General features: G+C 45.6%; 1 protein-coding gene across 1 annotated transcript in view; it reads left to right on the top strand.

Annotated features, from left to right (window-relative positions):
- The window catches only part of LOC111966280 (disco-interacting protein 2 homolog B-A-like), a 103,169-nt gene that overhangs the window by 57,120 nt on the left and 31,833 nt on the right, over positions 1 to 14,216 (top strand). Inside the window, exons 2-6 of the mRNA XM_070444459.1 lie at positions 4,868 to 4,939; positions 10,762 to 10,941; positions 13,263 to 13,388; positions 13,551 to 13,946; positions 14,047 to 14,212. Of these exons, the coding sequence (XP_070300560.1) occupies positions 4,868 to 4,939; positions 10,762 to 10,941; positions 13,263 to 13,388; positions 13,551 to 13,946; positions 14,047 to 14,212 (940 nt within the window). The remainder of the gene's footprint in view (positions 1 to 4,867; positions 4,940 to 10,761; positions 10,942 to 13,262; positions 13,389 to 13,550; positions 13,947 to 14,046; positions 14,213 to 14,216) is intronic.

Below are 14,216 nucleotides of genomic sequence, written 5' to 3'. Positions count from 1 at the left end.
ACACCGCCTGGTATAGAGGTCCTGGATGGCAGGGAGCTCAGCTCCAGTGATGTACTTACCACCCTCTGTAGCGCCTCCTGTCGTGCCCTCTGGGTGTGTGTGGACCATGTTAATTCCTTAGTGATGTGGACACCAAGGAACTTGAAGCTCTCGACACGCTCCACTACAGCCCCATCATCAGGAAATCCAGGATCCAGTTGCAGAGGGATGTGTTCAGTCCCAGGGTCCTGAGCTTGGTGATTAGCTTAGAGGGGAMTATGGTGTTGAATGCTGAGCTGTAGTCAATGAACAGCATTATTACATAGGTATTCCTTTTGCCCAGCTGGGAGAGGGCAGTGTGGAATAGAGATTGTGTCATCTTTGGATCTGTTGGGGCTCTATGCGAATTGGAGTGGCTCCAGGGTGTCTGGGATGATGGTGTTGATGTGAGCCATGACCAGCCTTTCAAAACATTTCATGGCTATAGATGTGAGTGCTATGGGGTGATAGTCATTTAGGCCGGTTACCTTGGCATTCTTGGGCACGGGGACTATGGTGGTCTACTTGAAACAAGTTGGTATGACAGACCTGGTCAGGGATAGGTTGAACATGTGAGTGAAGACACCTGCCAGCTGGTCAGCGCATGCTCTGAGTACGTGTCCTCATAATCCATCTGGCCCTRCGGCCTTGTGAATGTTAACCTGTTTATAGGTCTGACTGAGATCAGCTACAGAGAGCGAGATCACACATTCATCCGGAACAGGCTGATATAAGGCTATTGTACATCCCTTTTAACATTACTCTGCATCTATGACCATATCCAACCCCATCCACCTGCGCTTCCCCCATGGGCTGCACCACCTCCACCCAGAGAGGGGGGTTTGGCTCTTAGTGGTACACTCCAGTGAATGGAAAAGCTCAACTAGAGCTGGTGTTGCAGGCATGTAGCTTTTTTTGGCGCCATCAAGAAAATAAAGAGATCAATCTGAAATCTCCCAGATGGAATAGTGTTTACTTTGAGAACTGTTTTCCCCAGTCGCCCCTCCCGCATCCACACCCCTCTTCCCTTTTCAGTGGAACAGTCTGCTCACATGAGCTAAAAATAAGTTGTGTGAGTAAGCCAGGCCAACTGTACTGTTCATGCATTACTTATGGTAGTGTTAGCTTGTTCCCATCCTTGTCTTCATAAAAAAAGACTAACTCTGTTTCTGAGTCTATGAGTGTATTCAGTAAGGAGTAAATACTGAATAGTCCTGTAGCTCAGTGTGGTCCTCTGTAGATCAGTGTGGTCCTCTGTAGCTCAGTGTGGTCCTCTGTAGCTCAGTGTGGTCCTCTGTAGCTCAGTGTGTCCCTTTGTAGCTCAGTGTGGTCCTCTGTAGATCAGTGTGGTCCTCTGTAGCTCAGTGTGGTCCTCTGTAGATCAGGTAGTACATCGTTGAGATGTGTTCGAATCCCGGGACCACCCGTACATACGTAAAATGTATGCACGCATGACTGTAAGTCACTTTGGATAAAAGCATCTAAGTGGCTTACAAAAGTTTGGACACACCTACTCATTCAAGGGTTTTTCTTAATGTTTTACTATTTTCTACATTGTAGAATAATAGTGAAGACATCAAAACTATGAAATAACACATATGGAATCATGTAGTAACCAAAAAAGTGTTAAACAAATATATTTAATATTATAGATTCTTCAAAGTAGCCATCCTTTGCCTTGATGACAGCTTTGCACACGCTTGGCATTCTCTCAACCAGCTTCATGATGTTGTCACGCCATCCCATCTGGTTGCAGAAAATAGTCAAAATAAAGAAAAACCCTGGAATGAGTAGGTGTGTCCAAACTTTTGACTGATACTGTATATTATTTATATTATTATTATATTAACTAACCTGCTAACATGAACAGACAGTGTGTTTTGTATGATGCTGCTGTATCTCGTGTATGCTGTGACCCACAGCACTGGGGAGTTGCGTTAACAACAAACTGTCCTTGACTCCATGCCCAATGGGGATAGTAATTATTTATTTAACTGTGGGCGATGTGACAATCTGAGTGGGTGTGAGCGTGAATCGGTATCTGCGTCCAAAATGATCTTGTGGATGAGTCCAAACATATGTGTACATCGTGTGTGTACATTATGTAGAGTGTTTGCATACTGGCTTTTCAGGGGGAAACCCTCCTCTAATCGCTTTAGTCCTATAGAATCCCTATAGAAGGTGACTAGCACAACTGGAACATCTAAACCTCACCTTGGCTTTTCCTGCCTGTGTGTGTCTCCAGCCAGGCCTCTAATTTGTAATCTGGGTTTTGGTTCGCTGCCCACTGAGAGCTTTCCCAGATGATACGACCCAGGAGGAATCTCATCTCTGGCCTCAGATAAACAGATCACCCGTTCTGATTGGGTGAAGCATCAGACACAGGAAACCATTGTTCATTATCTATCCGTTTTTGGAACGTTATCTCAGACTCAGCAGCACCTGTGATATAATGTTTCAATAACGGACCAAGTTGGACTGAGTTGAATTGGAGGCAGGGCAGTCAGGGGTTCGTTCAACAGCTGTTAATTCCTTAAGCGTTCCTTTGTGTTTGCCAGAGAGGCCCTTGGACTGTTGCTGCTTTGGTTTACTTGTTAGAATAAATGTGTAGTTCCATTCACCCTGACAGCTGTCTTAGTCCCAGCTAGAGTAGTGGCTTTCTGTTTGACTGGACTTTGGCCCCCTATGCTGCAACTTGAGTAGGCAGACCTTATGTGAAGTGGTGAGATTGGGGTGTACGGTGCAGATTTGCAATGAGGCATCTAATACTCCTCTCCTCCAGATCTATCAGGCCTCATTCAAACTGAGCTCAGATGATGATGATGATGGTGGTGATAATGATGATGATAACAGCAGTTTTAATGTTGACCATGTTTTGCTCACAGTGGTGGGCCCAGTAGGGGTCAGACAGTGCCTGGCTGGCTCCCATGGTTCAGGGAGAGGGGGTAGGTAGGACAGGGGGCTTGAGGGAGGACATATTTATCATCTGTGTTCACTAGGGGTGATAGCGAGGTGAATGCATTCCAGATGGATTGTGTGTGTGTGTGTGTGTGTGTGTGTGTGTGTGTGTGTGTGTGTGTGTGTGTGTGGTGTGTGTGTGTGTGTGTGTGTGTGTGTGTGTGTGTGTGTGTGTGTGTGTGTGAGTAGTAGTTGAATATTGAAGGTATGTTCTCATAGGCCTGAGTGCATTTATGGGGAGATGTTGTATCCAGCAGTGCTTACGGAGGCAGTTGGCAGAGAGACTGCTCTGCTTCAAGGCCAGATTCTCAGGCAGATAGCTAGGTCGGGTGAAAGAGAAGAGGGAGAGAGATGAAAAAAGAGAGAAGTAGAGAGCTGACTGAGACACAATAGACAAGCTCACTATGACCTGCCATCACACCAACTCAGCACTCATCCACCTTTGTGTACCCCTCCTTTCTCCCCTAAACTCTTCTCTTCTCCCCCTGTCTCTTTCTCCTCCTCCCATATTATTCCTCTATCTTATTTCTCTCTCTTCTCCTCCTCTCTCCCCCTCATTCTCTGTGTATATCTCTGATTCCATCCATCCTGCTCTGGCATCCATGTGTCTCCATACTTAGTTCACTCTCTTCCTCCACTTCCTCCTTTCATCCGTCACTGGAGTCACACAACACTTTCATCATCCAGCTCACATGTTTTCCATCCGTCCTTCTCTCCGCCAGAGCACTTCCGCTAAGCACTTGACACTAGTAGCTAGCTACTTTAATCTATCACTGTTTTCTGGTACTCTGTTGTCTTTCCTTCTCCTCTTTTCATTCATTCTTTAATTTGCTTATCCTCTCCCTCCTTCTCGTCTCTCTCTCTCTCTTCTCTCTCCTCTCGTCCCTCTCTCTCGTCTCTCTCGTCTCGTCTCTCTCTCTCTCTCTCTCTCTTCTCTCTCTCTCTCTCTCTCTCTCTCTCTCTCTCTTCTCTCTCTCTCTCTCTCTCTCTCTCTTCTCTATCTCTATCTTCTCTCTCTCTCTCTCTCTTCTGTCCTTTCTGTTCCCTCTCTCTCTCTCTCTCCCTCCCTCTCGTCTCTCTCTCTCTCTCTCCCTCCTCTCTCATGTCCTCTCTCTCTCCTCCCTCTCTCTCTCTCTCTCTCTCTCTTCTCTCACACTCTGCTCTCTCACACTCTCGCTCTCTGTCTCAAATGGGAGTGACTTATAAAAGGCCTGTGTTTGAACAGGTAATACACCACACCTTGTTTAGGATAGAGGGTTATTACCAGGGTTGCTAAGGTCTGATGTGGGAGTTGGGAATCCAACTACAGTCAGTTCAATTATTTTTCTAGCCCCGTTTGCCTTTTTGCATTACTTTCAGGGTGTATGGGTTGTATGGGTGGTCCGGTGCCATTCGAAAATACTGATAACAAATTTCTTACATAATAACATTTGCATTGGAATTATTCCTATGTAATCCACAGAGAGGAGGCCTAAAAAAGAGTGTAAAAAAAATTGCCATCAAAGTATCATTGTAGATATTTCCCCCAAACAGATTCTGAGATATGAAGATTTCAGACATGAAAAGAAAACCACTTACTCTGTAATCCTTAAACTGTTTGGTCAGAATATCTAGTATTTCTTCATCAAAGTTGGACATTGTGTTTGTTTCTGCCTCTGTGTGTGTGTACTACAGTAACTTTTCTGAGGAATAAGTTAACAAAATGAATAAATAGCACTTGCTCTTTACACAAAGAACACACTGCTCATTTTTGTTCAACTGAGTCTATTTGACCACTGTAGGTTTGATGCAGACAGTAGCCTATGTATATGTACTGCCTGCTGAATTAGTATTTGTGTATGTTGTATGTCTGTTTGATCACATCAGTGACCAATGTTCTCTTCTTTCTCAGGTGACATCACACAGAAGGGATATGAGAAGAAAAGGACTAAACTTCTGCTTCCCTTCTTTATTCATACACCAGGTAAGAAACAAACAAGCATTTCGCTGCACCCGCTATAACATCTGCTAAACTGTGTACACGATCAATAAAATGTGATTTGATTGACCTTATCCTGGATACAACATCTCCCCATAATGCCACTCAGGCCTATGAGAACATACCTTCAATATTCAACTACTGTTTTTGTTTGATTTGAGGTTATTTACATAATTCGTAATGAGGATTTTTTTCTCTCCTCCATTATGAAGATGAAGAAACATGGTCAAATCTGCTTGGTGCTCACTGCTGCCTCACAGTGGTAGTACCGGTCACTAAAGTGTCTCCAGACTCCTCCAGTCCACGGATGCAGAGACACGATATTCCAGTGGCCCATTGTGACATAGCTACGCGGCTCTGAGACCACCGACGCACAGCCCAACACCGCGCACCTCTCAAGAATTCCCAACCAGCACGGCTCTGMGTACTTCTATTCATTTGAATGGGGGTGACAGTTGGATAAATTGCTTGAGCCGCGCTGAGAATTTGAAATGCATAAAAGCCAACGGTCCAATATTCCAGAACACTGCTGTGCGTACCAATACACATTTTTGGACTCTGATAGGCGCATTATCCTCTCCACTTCCCTCTTTATTCGCTCACTTCCTTTATGGGTTGATTGTCTGTAAATATTAACAATTTCAGACAGCATTTTTCGGCRATGAGCAAAGCTGCTCCCTTGTTTACAATGTTCTGTACCTTTACAAAATAACCCTAGTCATGATGTTCTATTATGGTTAGACGGAACCCTTTTAGAAACATCTTTAACATTTTGATGAAAATGCAGTATGTTGTAAAAGCACATGCAGATCCTAATGACATTTTGTAAGATTGTGAGTTGAAGATTGTGATTATGAATCTCTATTTGAGAGGCAGCAATATTCTCTTCATCGTGTGAGGATTAAGTCACTTAGAGGTCAGGTCAAGGGTCATATCCCAAGGGCCTTAGTAGGAGAGGGAAGAAGTGGAAGCCTAGAGAGTTCTGAACCCTTTTTTATGTTTGTATCCATGAAAATGACAGAGGGACAGCGCTTTACTCTTTAGTTGTTTTTTCCCTCATATATCTACACACAATACCCCATAATGACAAAGGAAAAACAGGTTTTTAACATGGCACACCTCTATTTGGGGAGTTTCTCTTATTCTTCTCTGCAGATCCTCTCAAGCTCTTAGGTTGGATGGGGTGCGTCGCTGTACAGCTATTTTCATGTTTCTCCAGAGATGTTCGATCGGGTTCAAGTCCGGGCTCTTGCTGGGCCACTCAAGGACATTCAGAGACTTGTCCCGAAGCCACTCCTGCGCTGTCTTGGCTGTGTGCTTAGTGTCGCTGTCCTGTTGGAAGGTGAACCTTTGTCCCCAGCCTGAGGTCCTGAGCGCTCTGGAGCATGTTTTTGTCAATGATCTCTCTGTACTTTGCTCCGTTCATCTTTCACTTGATCCTGACTAGTCTCCCAGTCCCTGCCGCTGAAAAACATCCCCACAACATGATGCTGCCATGCTTCACTTTAAGGATCGATCAATCAATCAAATCAATCAAATGTATTTATATAGCCCTTCTTACATCAGCTGATGTCACAAAGTGCTGTACAGAAACCCAGCCTGAAACCCCAAACAGCAAGCAATGCAGGTGTAGAAGCACGGTGCCTAGGAAAAACTGCCTAGAAAGGCCAGAACCTAGGAAGCAACCTAGAGAGGAACCAGGCTAGGAGGGGTGGCCAGTCGTCTTCTGGCTGTGCCGGGTGGAGATTATAACAGAACATGGCCAAGATGTTCAAATGTTCATAGATGACCAGCAGGGTCAAATAATAATAATCACAGTGGTTGTCGAGGGTGCAACAGGTCTGCACCTCAGGAGTAAATGTCAGTTGGCTTTTCATAGCCGATCATTCAGAGTATCTCTACCGCTCCTGCTGTCTCTAGAGAGTTGAAAACAGCAGGTCTGGGACAGGTAGCACGTCCGGTGAACAGGTCAGGGTTCCATAGCCGCTGGCAGAACAGTTGAAACTGGAGCAGCAGCACTGCCAGGTGGACTGGGGACAGCAAAGAGTCAACAGGCCAGGTAGTCCTGAGGCATGGTCCTAGGGCTCAGGTCCTCTGAGAGAGAAAGAGAGAGAGAATTAGAGAGAGCATACTTAAATTTACACAGGACACCGGATAAGACAGGATAAATACTCCAGATATAACAGACTGACCCTAGCCCCCCGACACATAAACTACTGCAGCATAAATACTGGAGGCTGAGACAGGAGGGGTCGGGAGACACTGTGGCCCCAAACAGACAGGATATAACCCCACCCACTTTGCCAAAGCACAGCCCCCACACCACTAGAGGGATATCTTCTAGAGGGATGCCACTAGAGGGATACCACCAACTTACCATCCTGAGACAAGACCGAGTATAGCCCACAAAGATCTCCGCCACGGCACAACCCAAGGGGGAATGGTATTGGTATTAGATGGTATTGGCCAGGTGATGAGCGGTGCCTGGTTTCCTCTAGACGTGACGCTTGGCATTCAGGCCAAAGAGTAACATTTTGGTTTCATCAGACCAGAGAATCTTGTTTCTCATGGTCTGAGAGTCCTTAAGGTGCCTTTTGGCAAACTCCAAGTGGGCTGTCATGTGCCTTTTACTGAGGAGTGGCTTTCGTCTGGCCACTCTACCATAAAGGCCTGATTGGTGGAGGGCTACAGAGATGGTTGTCCTTCTGGAAGGTTCTTCCATCTCCACAGAGGAACTCTGGAGCTCTGTCAGAGTGACCATCACATTCTTGGTCACCTCCCTGACCAAACACCTTATTTACATAAGTATTCAGACCCTTTGCTATTAGACTCGAAATTGAGCACATGTGCATCCTGTTTCCATTGATCATCCTTGAGATGTTTCTACGACTTGATTGGAGTCCACCTGTGTTAAATTGAATTGATTGGACATGATTTGGAAAGGCACACACCTGTCTATATAAGGTCCCACAGTTGACAGTGCATGTCAGAGCAAAAACCAAGCCATGGGCCTCCCGATTGCTCAGTTTGGCCGGGCGGCCAGCTATAGGAAGAGTCTTGATGGTTCCAAACTTCTTCCATTTAAGAATGATGGAGGTCACTGTGTTTTTGGGGACCTTCAATGCTGCAGACATGTTTTGGTACCCTTCCCCAGATCTGTGCCTTTACACAATCCTGTCTTGGAGCTCTACGGACAATTCGACCTCATGGCTTGTTTTATTTATTTATTTGTATTACTTTATTTGTTGTACTTATACCCCTTTGTCTCCCCCATTTCATGATATCCAATTGGTAGTTACAGTCTTGTCCCATCGCTGCAACTCACCTACGGACTCGGGTGAGGCGAAGGTCGAGAGCCATGCATCCCCCGAAAGACGACCCTACCAAGCCGCACTGCTTCTTGACACACTGTTCGCCTAACCCGGAAGCCAGCCACACCAATATGTCGTAGGAAACACCGTCCAGCTGGTGACCGAAGTCAGCTTGCAGGCGCCCTGCACAAGGAGTTGCTAGAGCGCGATGGGACAAGGAAATCCTGGCCAGCTAAACCCTCCCATAATCCAGCCGACGCTTGGCCAATTGTGCGCTGCCTCATGGGTCTCCCGGTCACGGCTGGCTATGACACAGCCTGGGATCGAATCCGGGTCTGTAGTGATGCCTCAAGCACTACGATGCAGTAGCTTAGACCGCTGCACCATTCTATAGGTTCATGGCTTGGTTTTTGCTCTGACATGCGCTGTCAGCTGTTGAACCTTATATAGAAAAGTGTGTGCCTTTCCAAATCATTTGGGGGGCTCCCGAGTGGCGCAGCAGCCTAAGGCACTGCATCTCAGTGCTAGAGGCTTCACTACAGTCCCTGGTTCGATTCCAGACTGTATCACAACCGGCCATGATTGGGAGTCCAATAGGTCGGCGCACAAATGGCCCATCGTCGTCCGGGTTTGGCCGGTGTAGCCGTAATTGTAAATAAGAATTTGTTCTTAACCTCTAGGGTACTTGAGATGTTAGCGTCCCACCTCTTCAACAGCCAGTGAAAGTGCATGGCGCCATATTCAAAACAACAGAAATCCCATAATTAAAATTCCTCAAACATACATGTATTTTACACCATTATAAAGTTGTAAACTTGTTGTAAATCCAGCCACATTGTCCGATTTCAAAAAAGCTTTACGACGAAAGCAAACCAAACGATTATGTTAGGTGAGTGCCAATTCACAGAATAACACAGCCATTTTTCCAGCCAAAGAGAGGATTCACAAAAAGCAGAAATATAGATAAAATTAATCACTAACCTTTGATGATCTTCATCAGATGACACTCATAGGACTTCATGTTAAACAATACATGTATGTTTTGTTCGGTAAAGTTCATATTTATGTCCAAAAATCTGAGTTTACATTGGCACCTTATGTTCAGRWGTCACAAAACATCCTTTGATTTTGCTGAGAGCCACATCAATTTACAGGAATACTCATAATAAACATTGCTAAAAGATACAAATGTTATGCATGGAATTTTAGATGCACTTCTCCTTAATGCAACCGCTGTGTCAGATTTCAAAAAAGCTTTACGAAAAAAGCAAACCATGCAATAATCTGAGTTGGCGCTAAGAGCCCAATCAAGACACAAATATAGCCGCCATATTATGCAGTCAACAGAAGTCAGAAGTAACAATATAAACATTCACTTACCTTTGATGATCTTCATCAGAATGCACTCCCAGGAATCCCAGTTCCAAAATAAATGTTTGTTTTGTTCGATAATGTCCATCATTTATGTCCAAATTCCTCCTTGTTGTTTTAGCGTTCAGTACACTTTCCAAACTCACGACGCGCGGGCAGGTCCAGCAGAAAGTACGGACGAAAAGTAAAAAAAGTTATATTTACAGTCCGTAAAAACATGACAAACGAAGTATTGAATCAATCTTTAGGATGTTTTTAACATATTTCTTCAATAATGTTCCAACCGGAGTATTCCTGTGTCTTCAGAATTGCGATGGAACAGAGCTCGCTCTCACGTGAACGCGCATGGTCAGAGCATGTTCAGGTCATGGCAGACCTGACTCATTCCTCTCTCCTTTGGCCCCACTAAACAGTACAGGCATCAGACAAGGTTCTAATGACTGTTGACATCTAGTGGAAGCCTTAGGAAGTGCAACATTACCAATATCCCACTGTATCTTCAATAGGAGCTGAGTTGAAAATCGACCAACCTCAGATTCCCCACTTCCTGGTTGGATTTTTTCTCAGGTTTTTGCCTGCCTGATGAGTTCTGTTATACTCATAGACATCATTCAAACAGTTTTAGAAATTTCAGCGTGTTTTCTATCCAAATCTACTAACGATATGCATATTCTAGCTTTTATGGCTTTGTAGCAGGCCGTTTACTCTGGGCATGCTTTTCATCTGGATGTGAAAATAGTGCCCCCTACCCCAAAGAAGTTAACTGGCTTGCCAGGTTAAATAGAAAAATACAAATAAATGTCCAATCAATTGAATTTACCACAGGTGGACTCCAATCAAGTCGTAGAAACATCTCATGAATGATCAATGGAAACGTGATGCACCTGAGCTCAATTTCGAGTCTAATAGCAAAGTGTCTGAATACTTATGTAAATAAGGTATTTTTAAATTTTCTGGGCAAAAAAAGGAAGAGGAAAAATATGATTAAATCCATTTTAGAATAAGGCTGTAACGTAACAAAATGTGGAAAAAGTGAATTGGTCTGAATGCACTGTATATACTATTTACTTTGTGTACTGTCTTTTTGTCTCCTTGTCATCTACTTTATTACTTTGTACTCCCCAGTGGAAGCCCCCCCCCCTGCCTATGATGCCCAGGCTCCTGGTCCTAGCAACGCCTCTGGCTCCACCCATGCCAATGCTCACACCCAGGCTCCTCCACCCAGCTCCTCTTCACGCTACCGTGATCGTCGCTCTCGGCGACCGCACCGCAGTGGAGGGACCAGGGATGACCGCTACCGATCAGGTGGGCAACAACTTGTCTCAGTTTCCGTTTTTTAAATCAACACTTTAGGTCRCCTTAGGAAATCCAGTCATAGTCAATACTGTTACATTTTTGGTTCATGTTAAGTTTGATCTATTCTCATTATTCTTTTTCATTTCAGTCAATATAAGCATTAATATAGTCAGTTTATGGTCCAATCTGGTTTGAAGCAGAATCTTGTAATCCTGTAATGGTCGCAAATAGACCAATGAAAGGGCAATGGTGCTTTGTGTGTGCGCGTGTTGGATTGTGAGTGCTGGCTGAGGTCATGTGTGTGTGTGTCCTGTTGGGTTGTTTAGAAAGAGAAGTCCCTACAGTGTGCAACAGCATCCCCTCTAAAGGGGAGCCCAAGAGGCCAGATCCCTCACATTGTGATTGGGGAGTGATGTCATGGCTTGGCAATGTGCTGGGCTGTGGAGAGAGCAGGGGGAATACTAAACAGGAAGGAGGAACTCAGCACCATATAATTATTTTGTAGATTCTATAGAGTACAGGGAAGGAGTGTTAGAATTAGTCGTTAGATGGTTGAGAAGACATGAAAGAACAATGGATTGCAGAGAAGTGTATAAGAGTCTTTCTGTCCTCTCTCTTTCTCTCTCTCCTTCTGTTACTAGAGGTGCATGCAGTGTACATGTGTCCTCCCTCTAGGCAGCTTCATACTCTATCATTTCTCTCTCCTTCCATTTCTCTCTCCTCCCATCCCTGTTTGGACAGCCTCTGCATCAGACTGGTCTCGCCTCTCACGTGAGACACACATGCACATACACACACGCACACTAGGTCCCATACCTCATTGTGGAGTGGAGTTTTGGGGGATGAAGGACGGAAGGACCAGCACTATGTGGAATCTGTTTGAGCTAATAGGACGGCTGACCAGAGAGAACAGCAAAAATTATTCAAGTTCCATTTGATGTGTGGAGGAATCTCAGGGGATCTTGCTGGAAGTCCGACTGGATTCAGGGCAAGGATTGGGAAAGAGGGAAAGGAAATGAGAGCTGGTAGCCAGGTGGAAATAAATAGGATGCAGGGATAATGGAGAAGGACTTTGAAGAGGATTGAAGTTTGAGTGCAAACACTGTTCTATTACAGGATAACGGAGGAATATCACAGAGAAATTGAGCAGGACTGAGACGGAATAAGAGGGAATAAGAGGGAATAAGAGGGGGATAAAGAGGAGGGATAGAGTGAGGAGTCAGGGAAGAGCAGCGATGGGTGGGTCAGTCACACTCCAGCAGTCCTACGGAAGAACCTGCTGACACCTCAGTCTCCTTGAGAGAGTGAGAAGGGGAGAACGAGAGAGAGGGATAGAGGAGGGGGTAGAGCTACAGAGAAAGGAATACTGGAAGGGTGTGCGCAAGAGGACTGAGAGATTGAGAATTAGCTATCAGCGATATGATGATGTTTAGATCCAGATAGTCTGGCGCACATGTGTATGTAGCCTATTTGCGCTTACATGGGTGTGTGTAGTGTATGTTTGTGTTGCTAGGCTGAGGTGCTGCAAGTGTGTATTTGTGTGGGCGCTGATCGTGTCTGGCTGTCTGTGCTGTTCATTGTTGGTTGTCGTGTAGGGCCGGAGAGGTAGAGGACAGACATCTAACAACTTTAACATTTTAACACCCGGCAACCTCGGCTGTCGCCATGGAGATGCCTCTCAGACGCGTGTGACGGTCATTCTCTCATGTTTCTATGGCGATGTATGATCACACATGCAGCGTATAGGAAGAATGGGAACAGAATAGCTGTCTTTTTTTAGTAGAATCAAATGTTATCTTATGTCATTCTATAGTGTTGTGTTTGATGGTTTATGTAGATTGTGTCATGAGGAAATGTATAAGAAAGTGCTGATGTGTCTTCTGGTCATCCTCTGATCCGTGCCTTTGTGCACGTGTGTGTGTGTGCGTGTGTGTGTGTACAACGATGGGTGAGCATGATAATAGCCCCTCTCTCTCCAGCAAACAGACTGTGGTTTCCTGTTACAGCAGGACCTAACTGCCATCTCTCCTATTCTGACGGTTGAAAGTCAAACCTCCATTCAGCTTTAACTGTGTTGACAGAACAGTGATTGTCTTTATGCATCAGTATCTATGTAATAATAATAATAATTTTAAATATCTCCCTGACTGGCAGGATCACTTAGATTTCAGATATACTTTTCCAGAAAAACTCATGTTTACCTTGGATGTTCTCATCTTCCTCTCCATCCCTATTCCCTATCCTTTGCAATCATCCAAATTCAAAATTGTAATTTCTTCCGCTTTCCCTCACTCCCTCTCTCTCTCTTTCTCTCTCTCCCGTTGTCCCAGATATCCACACAGAGGCGGTGCAGGCTGCGTTGGCCAAACACAAGGARGAGAAGATGGCACTACCCATGCCCACCAAACGCCGCTCCACCTACGTTCAGTCGCCCATCAACAACTGCACCCCACCAGGTAGCGTAGGACTGACTCCTTCAAATCAGCCTGACTGCTTCTATTTCCTCAGGAACAGCCTACGTAAGCTTTATTGTTAGTACTGTAGAGTTTAATCCTAATGTCACATGCTCTCTCTTTCTAATTCTCTCCATCTCTCTTACTTCCTTTCTCCTATCTCAGACTCGTCGTCAAGTTCAGAGGATGAGGGTGCTCTGTTGAGACAGTCGTCAGTGGGTGCTGGTTTGGGGGCTCCTGCCCCTTCCTCTCTGCTGCAGCCCCCCAGTCTGCAGAGCCCTGACTCCTGGATCAACCACTCTGTCCAAAGCTCGTCCACCTCCTCCTCTGCCTCCTCCACCCTGTCCCATGGAGAGGGCAAGCCCCAGCCTCAACCATCCCAGCCCCAGCCCCAGACCCAAGCCCAGCCCCAGTACAAGCCCCAGTACCAGCCCCAATACCAGCCCCAATACCAGCCCCAATACCAACCACAGTACCAGCCACAGTACCAGTCACAACTACAGCCACAGTCACAGCCACAGCATCCAGCCATAGCTGACATGCTGGCTCAAGCACGCATCGGTAAGATATGTCCTCATGACCACAACACTTTAGAACGCCTTGGCATGTAACCCTATATAAGATAAACCGAGCAGATAAAATTACCCTGTCTTTCTGCCAGGCCTTTCAGAGAACAGCGGACCCCCCCCAGACGTGTTGGCGGCAGCCCCCCAGGCCAGGGGCTCCTCTCAGGTGGACCGGCCCAACAACCCTCCTGTGGTCCGGGGGATGAGCCGCGAACAGAGTCGCTCCAGCATGATGGAGACAGCTGACGGTAAGAACAGCCTCTTT

Source organism: Salvelinus sp. IW2-2015, linkage group LG1 (assembly GCF_002910315.2).
Source record: "Salvelinus sp. IW2-2015 linkage group LG1, ASM291031v2, whole genome shotgun sequence".
NCBI classification, from domain to species: domain Eukaryota; kingdom Metazoa; phylum Chordata; class Actinopteri; order Salmoniformes; family Salmonidae; genus Salvelinus; species Salvelinus sp. IW2-2015.
This window is presented reverse-complemented; position numbering and strand designations above follow the sequence as displayed.